Source organism: Hypanus sabinus, chromosome 17 (genome assembly GCF_030144855.1).
Source record: "Hypanus sabinus isolate sHypSab1 chromosome 17, sHypSab1.hap1, whole genome shotgun sequence".
In the NCBI taxonomy this organism is placed as follows: Eukaryota; Metazoa; Chordata; class Chondrichthyes; order Myliobatiformes; family Dasyatidae; genus Hypanus; species Hypanus sabinus.
Genome location: NC_082722.1, coordinates 70288186 through 70305722, shown reverse-complemented (window position 1 = coordinate 70305722; position 17537 = coordinate 70288186). Strand labels below are relative to the sequence as shown.

At 46.7% G+C, this 17537-nt stretch overlaps 1 protein-coding gene across 2 annotated transcripts in view; it reads left to right on the top strand.

The window, feature by feature from the left end:
* hprt1l (hypoxanthine phosphoribosyltransferase 1, like) overlaps positions 1–17537 on the top strand; it is a 94516-nt gene that overhangs the window by 40819 nt on the left and 36160 nt on the right. For both annotated transcript variants that reach the window (XM_059993274.1, XM_059993275.1), the window contains one exon: positions 12584–12767. In XM_059993274.1, coding sequence (XP_059849257.1) covers positions 12584–12767 — 184 coding nt within the window. The remainder of the gene's footprint in view (positions 1–12583; positions 12768–17537) is intronic.

Genomic DNA, 17537 nt, shown 5'->3' with positions numbered 1-17537 from the left:
ACGCGGTGGGACGGGACCTGGACTTCGCGTTCATCTATTTGGATGACATCCTCATAGCCAGCGGCAGTCGTCAGGAGCATCTGTCCCACCTCCGTCAACTCTGCGCCCGACTGAGTGAGTACGGTCTTACAATCAACCCTGCCAAATGCCAGTTCGGACTTGATACCATTGACTTCCTGGGCCACAGGATTACTAAAGACGGGGCAACCCCTCTGCCCGCTAAGGTAGATGCGGTCCGCCACTTCCCCCGACCCACCACGATCAAAGGCCTTCAGGAATTCGTAGGTATGGTCAATTTCTACCGCCGCTTCCTCCCTTCAGCTGCCCGGATCATGCGCCCCCTGTTCGCCCTGATGTCGGGTCCGAGCAAGAACATTACCTGGGACGAGGAGTCCGCCGCCGCTTTCGTTCAAACGAAGGAAGCTTTGGCTGACGCCGCAATGCTAGTACATCCCAGAATGGACACCCCTACCGCCCTCACAGTGGACGCATCAAACACGGCAGTCGGTGGGGTGCTGGAGCAGCTCATCGCAGGTCGCTGGCAACCCCTGGCGTTTTTCAGCAAACACCTGCGGCCACCCGAGCTCAAGTACAGTGCTTTTGACCGGGAACTGTTGGCGCTCTACCTGGCAATCCGGCATTTCAGGTACTTCCTAGAAGGCCGGCCCTTCACCGCGTTCACGGACCACAAACCGCTTACCTTTGCGTTTACGAAAGCATCCGACCCCTGGTCATCCCGCCAGCAACGCCACCTGTCCTACATCTCTGAATACACAACGGATGTCCGGCACGTCTCGGGTAAGGACAATGTCGTGGCGGATGCGCTCTCTCGCCCTACCGTTCATGCCCTTTCCCAAGGGGTAGACTTTGAGGCACTGGCAGAGGCACAGCAGGTAGATGAGGAGATTCCGAGTTACAGGACTGCAGTCTCTGGTTTGCAGCTCCAGGACTTCCCCGTGGGCCCAGGTGAGAGGACCCTACTCTGTGACGTCGCCACCGGCCGGCCCCGTCCGGTCGTCCCCGCAGCCTGGCGGCGACGTGTTTTCGACTCCATTCATAACTTGGCGCATCCCTCCATCCGGACAACTGTCCGGCTGGTTTCCAGCAGGTTCGTTTGGCACGGTCTCCGCAAACAGGTCAGTGAATGGGCCAGAACGTGCATGCACTGCCAGACGGCCAAGGTTCAGCGGCACACCAAAGCCCCACCGCAGCAGTTCCATCCCGCCCACCGGCGTTTCGACCACATTCATGTGGATATCGTGGGCCCCCTGTCAGTGTCGCGCGGAGCGCGTTACCTCCTGACTATCGTGGACCGGTTCACAAGATGGCCAGAGGCGGTCCCGCTCACCGACACCACCTCCGAATCTTGCGCCCGAGCCCTGCTCGCCACCTGGATATCCCGCTTTGGTGTACCAGCCCACATTACCTCCGACAGAGGCGCCCAGTTCACCTCCAGCCTGTGGTCAGCTATGGCCAGCCTTTTGGGGACTCAGCTGCACCACACCACTGCCTACCACCCACAGTCGAACGGGCTAGTGGAGCGTTTCCACCGTCACCTGAAGTCGGCCCTCATGGCCCGCCTGCGAGGAGCCAACTGGGCGGACGAGCTTCCCTGGGTCCTTCTCGGCATCCGCACAGCGCCCAAGGACGACCTGCACGCCTCGTCGGCCGAGTTGGTATACGGCGCGCCCCTGGCCGTCCCCGGGGAGTTCCTACCAGCCCCGAGGGGGCAAGAGGAAGAACCCGCTGCAGTCCTGGGCAGACTTCGCGAGAAGCTGGGTAACCTGGCCCCCATACCCACGTCACAGCATGGGCGGCACCCGACCTGCGTACCCAAAGACCTACGGAACTGTAAGTTTGTGTTTGTATGAAGGGGCGGGCATCGGCCGCCGCTGCAGCGGCCATACGAGGGGCCGTTTACGGTGCTCCGGAACAACGGGTCCACGTTCGTGCTGGACGTTGGGGGGAAGGAGGAGGTTTTCACGGTGGACCGCCTCAAGCCGGCCCATGTGGACCTGGCGCAACCGGCCGAGTTTCCGGCGCCTCGGCGCAGAGGCCGACCTCCCAAGCAGGTTCTGGCCCAGGCTGTGGACATTGGGGGGTGTATCGCCGGTTCTGGGGGGGGGTTATGTAGCGCCTCATTTCCTAGCGTATCCGAACCGACTCACAATTAGATAGCCTACGGGGGTTTGCGAGCACAGAGCTTTGGAGCCTCTTCGCCATGGGGGGCCGGTTGACAGAGGCTTAAAAGTGAGGCTGAAGTTTTCGAATAAAGTTTTTCCTTCGACTGCAGTTACCGACTCCGTGTCGTAATTCTAGCGCTGCTTGTAGCACACCGCTACAATATGTTGTTTTTCTCTTAAGTGTCCTAACTCTTTTTTTTAGTTTGGTCAGATACCTTTATGGAGTCCAGGTACCAGCCATTCACTCCAACTTTTCCATCCATGTGATCTACTATATGAACCTTTTGACGGCACAACGAGCTGTCAGAGGAAGTCGTGGAGGCAGGGGGAGTAGTATCATTTAAGAAGCACTTGGATAGGTACATGGAGGGGTGAGGCTTACAGCTGACATTCCCAACCTGGGGTCCACAGACCACTCAGTTTGTGGTAGGGATCCATGGTATATATTAAAAAAAAAAGATTGATAACCCTGGCTTAGAGGGATATAGGCTGAACACAGGAAATTGGAAATGGCTGGCTAGTCATCATTGTTGGCACGGACTTGTTGGGCCAAAGGGCCTGTATCCATGTTGTGTTACTCTGTGACTCTGTAGCACCTCCTATCCACCTGGGTAGTCTCCAACCTGATAACTTGAGCATCAATTTCTCGAACTTGTGGTAACTGCTCCCTTCTGTTTTCCCCAAACCCTTTTTGCCCGTGTCCCATTCTGATGGCTCTTTCATTCATTCTCTTCTGGCTTGCCCTCATGATCTCTGGTTCCCCACCTCCTTCCCTTTACACCAAGGTCCACTGTCCTCTCCTATTATGTTCCCTCTTCTTAAGCCCTTTACCTCTTCCACCTATCACCTCCCAGCTTCTTACATCATCCCCCCCTCCCATTACCCACCTTCCCCCTCACCTAGTCTTACCTATCACCTGCCACCTTGTACTCCTTCCCCTCTCTCTCTGCGTTCTCATTCTGGCTTCTCCCTTCCTTTCTAATCCTGATCAAAGCCTCAAAGTAAATATATTATCAAAGTACATACTGTATATATCACCATATAACAACCCTGAGATTCACTGTTTATTTCCCTGAACAACATTTCATTGATTTTCAACAAGAAATGTATTGGGCTACAGTCGGGATATTGTGCAAATTCCAAGCCTTCTGCCACCTGCAGAAAGTTCACACGAAGCTTGCCAGCAACGATGCGAGGTTTGGTGACAAGTATAGGAACTTGGGATTAGTAAGACAATTCATGTGAAAGGGGAACCTTGTTGACCAGTTGGTGCAACAGCCACTTTTTAAAAATTGTTAATCTGAGAATGGGGAGCTAGGAAATTGTGCAACTGATAGCTTGGTATCCATTGTGAAGGTGAGACTGCAATTAAGAATATTTATCAACTCAGATTTCTCTTGGCACTTAGAGAGCCAATAATGACTTGTAAAGAATATCTGTTATCTGAGTGACCTTTTTGAATTGTTAAGGTAAAGAATAAATTGTAGAAGGAATTTGATAAGGTTTTACATAATCTCTTAATTTCCCTCCCACTCCATTTTACTGTTCCCTGCTCTGGCTTTTTACCTCTTATCTACCTGCCTATCACCTTCCCCCTGGTGCTTCTCCTCCTTCTGAAGGTCCACTCTCCCCACTTGTCAGATTCCCTCCTCTCCAGTCCTTTACCTTTCACACCCACTGGCTTCACCTGTCACCTACTGGAGAAAGGCTGCAGATGCTGGGAATCCAAAGTGCACACAGAAAATGCTGGAGGAACGCAGCAAGTCAGACAGCATCTGTGGAGAAGAGTAAACAGTCGATGTTCTGATCCAGGACCCTTTTTCAGGACAGACACAACCTTCGTCTTGCCCCTTCCTTTTCAGCCTTGAAGAAGGGTCCTGGCCTGAAATGTTATTGGTTTACTCTTTTCCATAGATGCTGCCTGATCTGCTGAGTTCCTTCAGCGTTTCGTGTGTGTTACATTACCTCTTGTTAGCTATCATGTAAACCTGTTGGAATTGAATCAGGTTAGGAGGAAGGAAGCAGTAAGTATTGATGATAGGTGTATAACATGAAGAAATTATTCTTTGAGAATCCCAAAAGGGATGTTTGACAGCATTAGGTCCCCAACAGGCCCTTTTGCTACCAAGGCAGCCCCACTGAAGTCAAAAATTGGGGTAGTGATCACGGACCAGAGCAAGCAGCTTGAACGCTGGGTAGAGCACTATTTGGAGCTGTATGCAACCCGGAATGTGGTGACTGAAGCTGCCCTGGAGGCACTGCCTGACATGCCAGTCATGGCAGAGTTTGAAGCATTGCCATCTATGGAGGAGCTCAGCAAAGCTATCGAAAGCCCCAGGGGAAAGATGGAATTCCCCCTGGTGTCTTAAAGAGCAGGAAGCCTAACTTGCTGCATCAACTACCCAAGTTTCTCTGTCTTTGCTGGGAGAAAGGCCACATCCCCCAAGATGTCCAAGATGGCAACATTGTCACACTGTACAAGAACAAGGGTGACCATAGTGATTGTAACAACCACCGTGGCATCTCTTTCCTTAGTATTGTGGGGTAAGGGTTATCCTATTTCGTCTTGGCACGATTTCAGAGCCTTGCATCCAGAGTCTACCCAGAGTCCCAGTGCAGGTTCCGAGCAGGCAGGTCTGCAGTGGACATGATCTTCTCACTGGGCCAGCTGCAGGACAAGTGTCAAGAGCAGCAGAAGCCCCTGTACCCAGTCTTCCCTGATCTGGCCAAGGTGTTTAACCTCATCAACAGAAGCGAACTCTTCAAACTCCTGCTAAAGATTGGCTGTTTCCCCAAGACTGCACAACATCATATCATCCTTCCAGAAGGACATGCACAGCACTGTCTGCCTCAATGGAGCAACTTCTGATGTCTTTCCAGTGCAGCGGTGTGAAACAAGGTTGTGTCCTGCCACCGACCCTCTTTGGATCATCTTTCCACGCCCCTTCACTATGCTTTTGCAGACTATACTGAGGACATCGACCTTCGCACAAGAGCTGATGGCAAGCTGTTCAACATTGCTTGCTTGCACTCCAAGACCAGAGTTAAGACAGTCCTCGTCCACAAGGTGCTGTTTGCAGACGATACAGCATTGACATCACACACTGAAGGCAGTCTCCAACAACTGCTGAACCGCTTCGCCCATGCCGGCAAGGAATTTGGGCTAACCATCAGTCTGAAGAAGACCAGCATCATGGCCCAGGGTGCAGAATCACCCCTAAACATCACCATTGATGGTTGCTTTCTTGATGTAGTTGACTCCTTCACCTATCTTGGGTCGACCATCACCAGCTCCCTGTTCGTCAAAGCAGAGGTGAACAGCTGGATTGCCAAAGCCAGACTGATCAAGTGAGTGTGGAACAACAGACAACTGACAAAAGAGACCAAGCTGTGCGTGTACCAAGCATGTGTGTTCACACTCCTCTACTCCAGTGAGGCTTGGATACCATACATCAGCCAGGAGAAGAGGCCAAACTGGTTCCACCTACGCTGCCTCGACGTGTCTTGCACATCTCCTAGCAGGACAGGATCACCAACACAGAGGTTCTGCAGTGGGCTGACACCTTCAGCATCCACGCACTACTCAGCCACAGACACCTCGGGTGGTTGGGTCATGTCAGACGGATGGACCAGGGATGCATTGCCAAGGATATGTTGTATGGTGAGCTGAGTGAGGGTTACCACCCTTGAGTAAGGGCCACAGTCAAAAATGGTGTACAATGCACTGAGATAGCGAGGACCAACATGCTCATCAACAAGGCAGCCAGAGTTGCATCACCTAGAGTACCTTCCTCCTTCACCTGCAGCTGCTGTGAACGAGACTGTCACTCTAGGGTGCGGCTGGACAGAAAGTGTAAATAGCCCCAAGTCTAAACCACCAAGAACCACCTGAAAAGTGTCACCCCATTGTCTCGCGAGATGTACGGATGCCGACAACGATGATCCCTGGCACTGGAGTGTTGGCGATTCCCTCTTTTTGTTAGTAGTTTAGATATTCAATGTCACAAAGATTGGTGGTACAGTATGTTGGGCAGATGGGATCAGGAAACTAGAAAGCTTTTGAAACTTGGTCGAAGGCAAGCATACCCAGATGGATTTCACCGTATGAGATAATTCATTTTGGATGTGATAGATCTGAAGATTATTCAAATGAAGTTGCTGATAGTCCTGATTGAGAATCCTTATGTACAAATGTCATTGTTACCACTAAGGTTCACATAATAAGCAAACTGTTGGTTGAATTTATAAATTGGAGGTGGACGGGAGAAGGTCTCTCAAAACAGTGAGGCCACAGTTGGAACACGAACACACACACACACACACACACACACACACACACACACACACACACACACACACACACACACACACACACAGACACACACACAGACACACACACAGACACACACACAGACACACACCCCTTCCCACCCAGCATTGTAGGCAGCATCTATGGTGGATAATAAGCACTCAACCTTTCAGGCCAAGACCCTTCATCAAGACTTCATGAAGGGTTTCAGCTCAAAACACTGACTCTTTGTTCCCCTGAATAAATGCTGCCTGACCTGCTGAGTTCCTCCAGCATTTTGTGTGCAGTGCTCAAGATTTCCAGCATCTGCAGAATCTGATGATTTTATGATCTGGAAGGTGGTGTAGCTTTGAGTCTGGCATGAAGGAAGGACATATTTCTCTCCGAGTGGATTCACCAGTGATACTAAATCTCCAGGGGTAATATTGGGAGGAGGGAATCTGTGATACAAGTTTGAAGGTCAGTAAAAGAATGGACCATCACCTTAATTTCCTGCTGTTGTCAGAGTCTGGAGACAAAAAGCATAATGTTGGAGAGATGTAAGAGAAATTTTTATTTATATATAAAACTAGACCCATCTGGCCCATACTCTTGTATACCATGAACCTGTCCAAATACCCTTTTAACGTACCTGCCCCTCAACCATTTCCAGTGGCAGCTCATTCTATATAGACAACCCTCTGGATGAAAAAAGTTGCTTCACTTCCTATTACCTCATGAGGAGCATAATCAGAGATAAAGTTGTGTTGTGTTGAAATTGTGTAAGATATTGGTGAGGCCAAATTTGAAGTACTGTGTGCAGTTCTAGTCTTTTATTTACAGGAAAGATATCAAAAAGATTGAAAGAGTACAGACAGTATTTACAAGGAGCTGAGTTACAGGGAAAGGTTAGGACTTTATTCCCTGGGGCGGGCGGGTGAGGTGGGATTTGATAGAGGTATACAAAATTGAGGGTTATAGATGGGTGAATGCATGCAGACTCTTTCCATTGAGGTCAGATGGCACTAAAAATAGAGTTCATGGGTTAAGGGTGAAAGTAGAAATATTTAAGGGGGATTTGAGGGTGATCTTTACTCATGGTGGTGAGTGTAGAATTGGCTGCAACCAGAAGTAAAAGAAAACAAAAGAAAAGTTTGGATAGGTACATGGATGGAGGGGTAAGGGGGCCTGTGGTCCAGCTGTGGGTCAATGGGACTCGGCAATGGGCCGAAAGATCAGTTTCTGTACTGTAGTGCTGTATGACTCCCTTCTCACCATCAACATGTGTCCTCTTCTTTACTCCCCAGCCTTGAGGGTGAAGGAGTGGAAAGACCAAGTCCATTCATTATCCTCCTCATGATCTTGTACACATTAATCAGATCAGCCCTTGTTCCCCTACGCTCCAATGAGGAACATCCCAATCTGCTCAACCCCTCCCTACTACGCAGTCCCTCAAACCCTGGCAACCATCCTCAAACCACCTCCCCACTCTTTCCAGCCTAATGGCAAGAGCATGATGGCCAAAACTGAACACGCTATTGCAAGCGTAGCCTCGCCAGCATCTTGAAACCATTAGTAATTCGATTAATAATTAACTGGATTCTTGCCGGTGGAGATTTCATTTTGTTTATTTATATAGCGATATACCATGAAGTAGGTCCTTCGAGCCATGTCGCTGCAGTAATCCAGAATAACTCTAGCCCTAACCTCAGAGCAGTTGACCATTTAACCTACCCGCTATGTCTTTGCATTGTGGGAGAAAACCAGGGGGAGGACGTACAGAAACTCCTTATGGAATGGCACTGGAATTGAACACCCAACCCCAGAACGTGCTCCGCTGTAATAGCGTCGTGCTAACTGCTATTCTACCATGGCTTGAAGAGACACAGAGCCAAGAAATGAATGAGGGAAGATAAATATCAAGCATAAAAGCTCTGGAACAGGTGGGAGGGGGTGAAAAGCCTGTTGTGTGTCTGTTCTCCTAGTTGAGAACAAGAATGGTGTTGAGTAGTGGTCCAGCACTGAAAGGGTAGGTCGTGAAGCAGTAACAAGGGTCATAAACTCGAGAGATGCCATTAGTAGGTTGAAGGCAGAAGTTGGAAGAGATGTTTTTCACATGGAGGTTTATGGAAGCAAAGAAAAACACATTTGTTTGTTGTGAAAGGCAGTTAAAGCAATGTTATACTGAGAATTGTGCAGGCAGTAGCTGAACAAGCATATACAGTCAGAACTGGAGGAGATGGCTGTATCACAGCTTGAATTGTCAACTCCACTGCTCGAAGCTGCGGGAAATTACAGAACGCTGTGAACACAGACATCATAGTCTTTCACACTCACCAGCCACTCTGCCATTGACTCCGTATACATATCCCACTAACTTGGGAAACCAGCCAGCATAATCAAGGATCCCCTTCCACCCAACCCATGCTCTCTCCTCCCTGCGTCCATTAGGCAGAGGAGTGACAACATACACCGCCAGGATTCAGGATGGCTTTATCCCACTGCTATTAGGAATTCTTGAATGATTGCTCTGTGCTGCCCTCCAGTGTTCGCTTGTGCTCGGTGGAAGACAAGCTGGACATCCCATCCCATGCACCATCAATGTACAGGCCGTGCCACTCAGGGACTTAGACTATTTAATTTTTTTTGGTGACTCTGCCTTTCTGCCATCATAACTATATGTGCTACGTGCTGTTGGTACTGTGTTTTGCAGCTTGGCCCTAGAGGAGCACTGTTTCGTCTGGCTGTATGGTTGAACGACAATTGAACTTGAAGCTAAATACTTGATCTCTCAATCTATCATGAATCATTTGCACTTTATTTGTTTATCAGCGCTGCACTTTCTACGGTCTGCTATATTTTTTCCCTCTGCACTACTTTGATGTACTTGAATATGGAATCAATCTGGATAGCATGTGGATATTTCAGTGCATGTTATTTCATTTTTATTTAGAGGTACAGCCCAGAACAAGTTCTTCCGGACCCACGAGCCACATTGCCCAGCAACTCAGTGATTTAACTCTAGCCTAATTTACAATGACTAATTAACCTGCTAACTGGTATTCCTTGTAATGTGGAAGGAAACCGGAGCACCCAGAGGAAACCCATGCGATAATGGGGAGAATGTATGAACTTCTTGCAGACGGTCAGCATTGAATTCCGAGCTTCACCCTGAACTCTAATAGCATTGCTATGCTGCACTAGCGTGATAGATAACAGTAATTAACCAGTTACTAGTTGTTCTAGTAGTGGTGTAATGGAATGAGAGTTATAAAAACCATCGCAAGGACATTAAAGGTTATGAGGAGAAGCTAGGGAAAATAAGTGAGTCATGATCAGATGGTAGACTGGGCTCAGTAGGATAGATGGCCTAATTCTGCTCCCTTGTCTTATAATGTATGACAAACCAGAAGCAGGAAAAGTACCTTTCAAGATCTTGCATGAATAAGTACATTGCTTGATATGTCAAAAATGATATCAATATTCTTGGGCTTAATGACTTACTGGTATCCTTGGGGGGGGGGGGAATAGAATTAGTTTTTGTTGCATATTGGATGTTATTTCTTAAGAAAATTTGTCTTTTTATTCCGGACTCATTTAATTAACTTCACCCAGCTACTGTTTTAATAGGAATTGTCTCTGCGTCTTAAGACATAAAACTAAGGAGAATGAGTCATGCACCCAAACCTTGAGTCTGATCACAATTCATCAACATCATAGTCGACCTTGTAGCTTGGCTCTGTTATCCTGCACTATCCCCATTTTCCCTGGTTCCATTAAAATCAGTCTCTGTTCAAAGTAAAAATATATGTCACCATATACAACCTTGAGATTCATTTATAGACAATAGATGCAGAAGTAGACCATTCAGCCCTTCGAGCCTGCACCGCCATTTTGAGATCATGGCTGATCACCTACTATCAATACCCGGTTCCTGCCTTGTCCCCATATTCCTTGATTCCCCTATCAAGCTCCTATCTAGCTCCTTCTTGAAAGCATCCAGAGAATTGGCCTCCACTGTCTTCTGAGGCAGTGCATTCCAGACCCCCACAACTCTCTGGGAGAAGAAGTTTTTCCTTAACTCTGTCCTAAATGACCTACCCCTTATTCTCAAACCATGCCCTCTGATACTGGACTCTCCCAGCATCTGGAACATATTTCCTGCCTCTATCTTGTCCAATCCCTTAATAATCTTATATGTCGCAATCAGATCCCCTCTCAATCTCCTTAATTCCAGCGTGTACAAGCCCAGTATCTCTAATCTCTCTGCGTAAGACAGTCCTGACATCCCAGGAATTAACCTTGAATCTACGCTGCACTTCCTCTACAGCCAGGATGTCCTTCCTTAACCCTGGAGACCAAAACTGTACACAATACTCCAGGTGTGGTCTCACCAGGGCCCTGTACAAATGCAAGAGGATTTCCTTGCTCTTGTACTCAATTCCCCTTGTAATAAAGGCCAACATTCCATTAGCCTTCTTCACTGCCTGCTGCGCTTGCTCATTCACCTTCAGTGACTGATGAATAAGGACTCCTAGATCTCTTTGAAAAAGAGATCACTTGTGGCTAGTCACAGGAAATACAAAGAAACAAAAAATAATAAACAATAAATATCCAAACAAGAGATGAAAAGGCCTTGGAAGTGATTCCATAGGTGGTGGGAACAATTCAATTTTGGGTTGAATGAAGTTGTGTGCAGTTATCCCCTCTGGTTCAGGAGCCTTATAGTTGGAGGGTAATAACTGTCCTTGAACCTGGTGGTGTGTGTCCAGAGGCTGCTGTACCTTATCCCCGAAGGGAGAAGAGAACATGGCCTGGATGGTGGGGGTCCTTGATGGATGCTGCTTTCCTGCGACAGTGCTCCATATAGATCTGAGGGCTTTATCTGTGATGGACTGAACCGAAACTCCAGGGTAGAGATTCAAAGGTTCCATCACCTTGTAGGTGAGGAATCTTCTCCTCAGCTCAGTCAAAATGACAAACTCCGTATTCTGAAAATGTGATCCTAATTTCTAGACTCCTCATTCTGGGGAAGTGTTTCACTCTGACAGCTCAGTAAGAATTATAGATTTATAGCTTAGCTTTATTGGTCACATATAAAATCAATGCCTACAGTGCAATGTATAATTTAAGTCAATGACTATCACAGTCCAAATGTGTGCTGGGGGGAGCCTACAAGAGTCACAGTGCTTTTGACACTAAGGTAGCATGCACACAACTTATAACCTTAACCCGTATGTGTTTGGAAAGTGGGAGGAAACTGAGGCACCCATAAGGTCATGGGAAGGACATACTAACTCCCTACAGTGGTGGGAATTGAACCCTGATTGCTGGTATTTGTATTGCATTGTGCTAACGTGTTGCTCAATTTGCAGATTCCTATGAGATCACCTCTCAAACAGTGGGCTTGTCTTCTGCTTTTTTATCACCAATTTTTATTGCAACACCCACAAATTCCATTCAATACAACCAGTTGCTGATTACATTTTGACTGTTTAACCCAGCCACCCCTCAACCCTCATCACCATTTCCCCCCTCCACCCCTCATCCTCTTCATCATCCCCACCTCCTCTCCACTCCTACCCCCTCTCTACCCCCCATCCCTCTCCCCTCCACCAACCAACTGAATAGTAATGCACGCACAGACAGTGCATTCCTTTTTTAACAGAAGATCATTTAAGTTAGATATCAAATTTATCCACATTAAGATTGTGTTTGGTCATGCATCATTTACTCTTGCTGATGATAATTCCAGGTAAGCAATGTCCAAAAAGCTCCGAAGCCAGTGAGTACTTAAAATATCATGAGGAGGTTTCCAATGCTGGACTACAATCTTCTTAGCTGCAGTCAGGCCTGCCAGCCAGATTTTGCATGCCCTTTCTGCAAGGGAAAGGTGGGAGTCGTCATTTAGAAGATGTACAGAGGGGTCCTTTGGTAATTGTACCCTCATTAGTTCTGCTTCTGACCTATAGACCTCTGGTCTACTAATCCAGTAATTTAACCGTCATGTCGCCATATCATCTGAAGCTAGGTTTGGTATATGAGCTGGTGTTGTAGGGGGTCCAGTGCCATTTGACAATAATAACCCATTTGTTCTTTCTCTTCGCAAAAGGACCGAGAGGCTAGCCAGAGATATAATGAAGGATATGGGTGGCGATCACATCGTGGTGCTTTGTGTACTGAAGGGGGGTTACAAGTTCTTTGCTGATCTGTTGGACTACATCAAAGCTCTGAACAGGAACCAGGAAGAGTCACTCCCAATGACCATCGATTTCATCAGGTTGAAGAGTTACTGCGTAAGTACAGCGGCTTCCTGAATTGGGAATAACTTGGCGTGCGGACACCTGATCTTACACAGACTCTCTCGCAGTTCAAAAGTAGTTTTCAATATGGTAATCAAAAATATGTCATGGTATTCATTTAATAACTGAATTACTGGTAGAGTATGGGTCAATAATACAATGAAATCAATTATAGCAGTGTATGTAGAGAGGTTATTATAGAAAATAGTTGTATAATGTTGGGCACCCTGTTATAGGAAAGATATTGTAAAACTGGAGAGGATGCAGAAGAAATTTTCAAGGATGCTACCTAGAAAGACTAAAGATTAGAAACGAGAGAAAGTCTGCAGATGCTGGAAATCTGAGCAACACACAAAAAATGCTGGAGGAACTCAGCAGGCCAAGCAGTATCTATGGGGGTGTGGGGGGGGGGGGGGAAGTACAGTCAACATTTTGGGCCGAAACTCTTTAGCAAGGTTGGAGAAAAAAGCTGAGGAGTAGATTTGAAAGGTAGGGGAGAGAGAAATGCCAGGCGATAGTTGAAATTTGGAAGGGAGCGAAATATGGCAAAGAGCTAGGAAGTTGATTGATGAAAGAGACCATGGGAAAAAATGAGAGAGGGGGGAGGAAGAGCTCCAGAAGGAGGCGATGGGCGGGCATGGAGAGGGACAAGCGGGTGGAAAGATTAGCTTTATATGTCATGTGTACATTAAAACATACAGTAAAATGTGCCTTTTGTGTCAATGACCAACACAATCTGTGGATGTGCTGGAATAAGCCCGCAAGTGTAACCATACTTCCTCCACTGATATAGAATACCCACAGCACTAACCGGTACGTCTTTGGAATGTGGGAGCAAACCAGTGCACTAGGAAGAAACACACAAAGTTACAGGGAGAACGTACAAATTCCTTACCGACAGCATCGTGAATTGAACCCCGATCTTCTAATTGCTGGCATTGTAAAGAATTACATTAAACCCTTATGCTACTGTGCTAGAGGGCCTGAGTTACAGGGAGAGGTTGACGATGCTGGGTCTTTATTCCCTGGAGTGCAGAGGAATGAGGGGTGATCTTGTAGAAGTTTATAATATTATGTGGTTTATGGATAAGGTGAACAGTCTTCTCCCCAGAATTGCAGAGTCTGAAACTAGAGGGCGCAGGGATGAGATAAGAGGGGAGAGATTTAAGAGACCCAAGAGGTAACTTCCTTACCCGGAGGTTAGTGAGTGCCAGGAATGAGCTGCCAAGGGAAGGTGTTAAGGCAGTTGTTAAGAAGCATTTCAGTAGGTACTTAAATGGCAGGGGTTTTGGTGGGTTTATGAGCTGAATGCAGGCAATGGGGGCTAGCAGGGAGAATGCTGTGATCAGCATGGGCCAGTTGGGCTGACAGGCCTGTCTTCCTGCTGTATTGCTTTATAACTCTGTGCTCTAACATGGATGTTTCTGACTTGAAGAGAAATTAGATTACTGGCAGTCCTCAGGAGTAGAACTCTTACATAACCCAGGGACTGCCTGTTCTTTGCCTCTGACTATTTTTGTATTGGTGTAGGTGATGTGTTCAAAGTTGCAGGGTACAATGGAATAGCAAATGTTGGCAATGGATCTCATAAGGTACCAGGATCTGGATTGTAGTCACTATGGTCCCTGATATTTATGGAGTAGAATGTCCAGGCATTGCGGTACCAGAGAAAATGGCTCTGAGTGTGTCCCGATTTCCCCAGTGGCACGTCGTTTTGTTCCTCAATGGTTCTCCACCCAGAATCAGTCACATGGTTAGTCATTGCTTCCTCTACCCTAGGAGAAGGCTGCACCAAAGGATGCAGTGCTGGAATGGGGTTAAGTGTGTTGCCTGAGTGGTGTTGGTAGCATCTGGGCCATCAGTCAAAGACAGATGTTAGGGTTTTGGGGACTGGTAAATGAGCAGAGGTTAATGAACTTTGGCTGGGAGAGAAAGATAATAGTTGTAGAGCACTACAGCACAAAATTAGCCCTTCAGCCCATCTAGTCCATGCCAACCTGATCTTCTACCTAATCCAATCTATATCCACCTGGACCATCTCTCCATACCCCTCCAATCCATGTATTTGTCCAAACTTCTCTTAAATCAAGTCAAGTCAAGTCACTTTTATTGTCATTTCAACCATAACTGCTGGTACAGTGCATAGTAAAAATGAGACAATGTTTTTCAGGACCATGGTGTTACATGACACAGTACAAAAACTAAACTGAACTACGTAAAAAAAAAACAAAAACAGAGAAAGCTACACTAGACTACAGACCTACACTGGACTGCATAAAGTGCACAAAAACAGTGCAGGCATTACAATAAATAATAAACAGGACAATAGGGCAAGGTGGCAGTCCAGGCTTTGGGTATTGAGGAGTCTGATAGCTTAGGAGAAGAAACTGTTAGATAGTCTGGACGTGAGAGCCTGAATGCTTCGGAGCCTTTTCCCAGACGGCAGGAGGGAGAAGAGATTGTATGAGGGGTGCATGGGGTCCTTCATAAAGCTGTTTCCTTTGCAGATGCAGTGTGTAGTGTAAATGTCCGTGATGGCAGGAAGAGAGACCCCGATAATCTTCTCAGCTGACCTCACTATATTACAATTAACCCCATATCCACCTCTTTCACTGACAGCTCCTCCACCATCTGAGTGAAGAAAAACCCTCATAATTTTGTCATTTTGCCACAGCAGCTCTAGGGATCCAGGTTCAATCCTGACCTCTGGACCTTGTGAAGTTTACACCGTGATCTTGTGGGTATTCTGGTTTTCGCCTGCATCCTGAGGATCTGCTGCTGGGTTCCTCAGCCACTGTTGACTGTAGGTTTGTGACACAAAGAGTCAAAAGGAGAGATGGGTGTGTATCGGGGGAATAAATCACAGGGGCGCAGGGAAATGCAGAGCGGTTTTTGGAACTCTCATGGCATGGATCTGCTGGGCTGAATGGCCACTGGTTGTGTTGTTTTACTGGAAGAATACTTTGGTCAGCTGTCTATTCTTTACCTGTGCACTGCAAGGAGCAGTTACATCAAATGTCTAGATGTACACTCAGTTGCCACTCTACTAGGTACAGGAATGGGACCTGGTTGGTGTGGTCTTCTGCTGCTGTAGCCCGTCCATTTCAAGCTTCGATGTGTTGTGTGTTCAGAGATGTTCTTCTGCTCCCCACTGTTGTAATGCGCAGTTAATTGAGTTACTCTTGCCCTCCTGTCAGCTTGAACCAGTCTGGCCGTTTTCCTCTGACCTCTCTCATTAACAAGATGTTTTCACCCACAGAACTGCTGCTCGCTGGATTATATTTTTGCAGCATTCTCTGTCAATTCTAGAGATGATTGTGCATGAAAATCCCGGGAGATCAGTTTCTGAGATGATCAAACCATCCCATCTAGCACTTACGGTCAAAGTCACTTAGATCACATTTCTTCCCCATTCTGATGTTTGGTCTGAACAGCAACTGAACCTCTTAACCATGTCTGCATGTTTTTTTAAAAAAAATTTGAGTTGCTGCCACTTGATTGGCTGGTTAGATATTAACATTAACAAGCAGGTGTGCCTAAGGAAGTGGCTATTGAGTGTAACAATGATAATATCATGTGTCTGTTTCCCAGGAGGTGTGACTGAATAATGTTCATAGTAAGATTTTTTTTTCCCCCTTTCCTGGAGTACTGTATGTAGTTCTGGTCTTTTTATTGAGGAATGATATATTGGCTTTGGGGGCAGTGCAGAGGAGTTAATTCTGGAGATAGGGGGTTAGCCTGTAAGGAGAGTTTGAGTCATCCATGACCGTACTTGTGTTAAGACAGAAAAATGAGAGGGAATTTTGCAAAAACACAGGAGCTTATATAAAATAATAAAAATATTAAATCAGGGAAGTTTGATAGAGGTTTACAAAATTGTGAGGGTATAAATAGAGTAAATACAAGCAGGCTTTTTTTCCTGCCTTTGAGGTTATGTGAGACTGGAACTAGAGGTGATGGGTTTAGGGTGAAAGGTGAAATATTTAAGGGACCATGAGGGGACCTCTTTGCTCAGAGTGCAGTGAGAGTATGGAATGAGCTGCCAGTGGAAGTGGCAGATTCGATTTCAGCGTTTAAGAGAAATTTGAATAGGTACACGGTTGAGAGGGATATGGAGGGCTATAGTCTGGGAACGGATCAATGGTACTAAGCAGATTAATAGTTTGACGTGGTCTAGAAGGGCCAAAGGCCCTGTGTCTGTGCTGTACTGTTCGATGACTCTATGAAAGGGATAGATAAAGATGGAGGAAGAGAAGTTGATTCCACTGGTAAGTGGGTAATACAGTAACAGAGTGGTTAGCATGATTCATTGAAGTCTTTGCACCAGCACCAGCTCTAAGATCAGGGTTCAATTCATCCTGCCTGTAAGGGGTTTGTACATCCTCCTCATGATTGCTTGTGGTTCTTCTGGCTGCTACAGTTTCCTCTCATCTTTAAAAGACATACAGTTTTGGGTAAGTGTGTTGTGGGCATACTATGCTGGTGCCAGAAGCATAGTGACACTTGCAAGCCGGCCTCCCAGCACGTCCTCGGACTGCATTGATGGGTGACGCAAACAACTCATTTTGATGTGTATTTGAATAGACATGTGGCAAATAAAGCTAATCTTTAAAAGTGTGACCAGAACTAGAGGCAGAACCTCAACACTCAGAAGAATAGATTTAGTATTGAAATGAGGAGAAATTGCTTTTCCCCAGAGAGTAGTGAAACTGTAAAATTCTCTGCACGTAGAAGCAGTAGAGGCTGCCTCTTTAAATATACTTA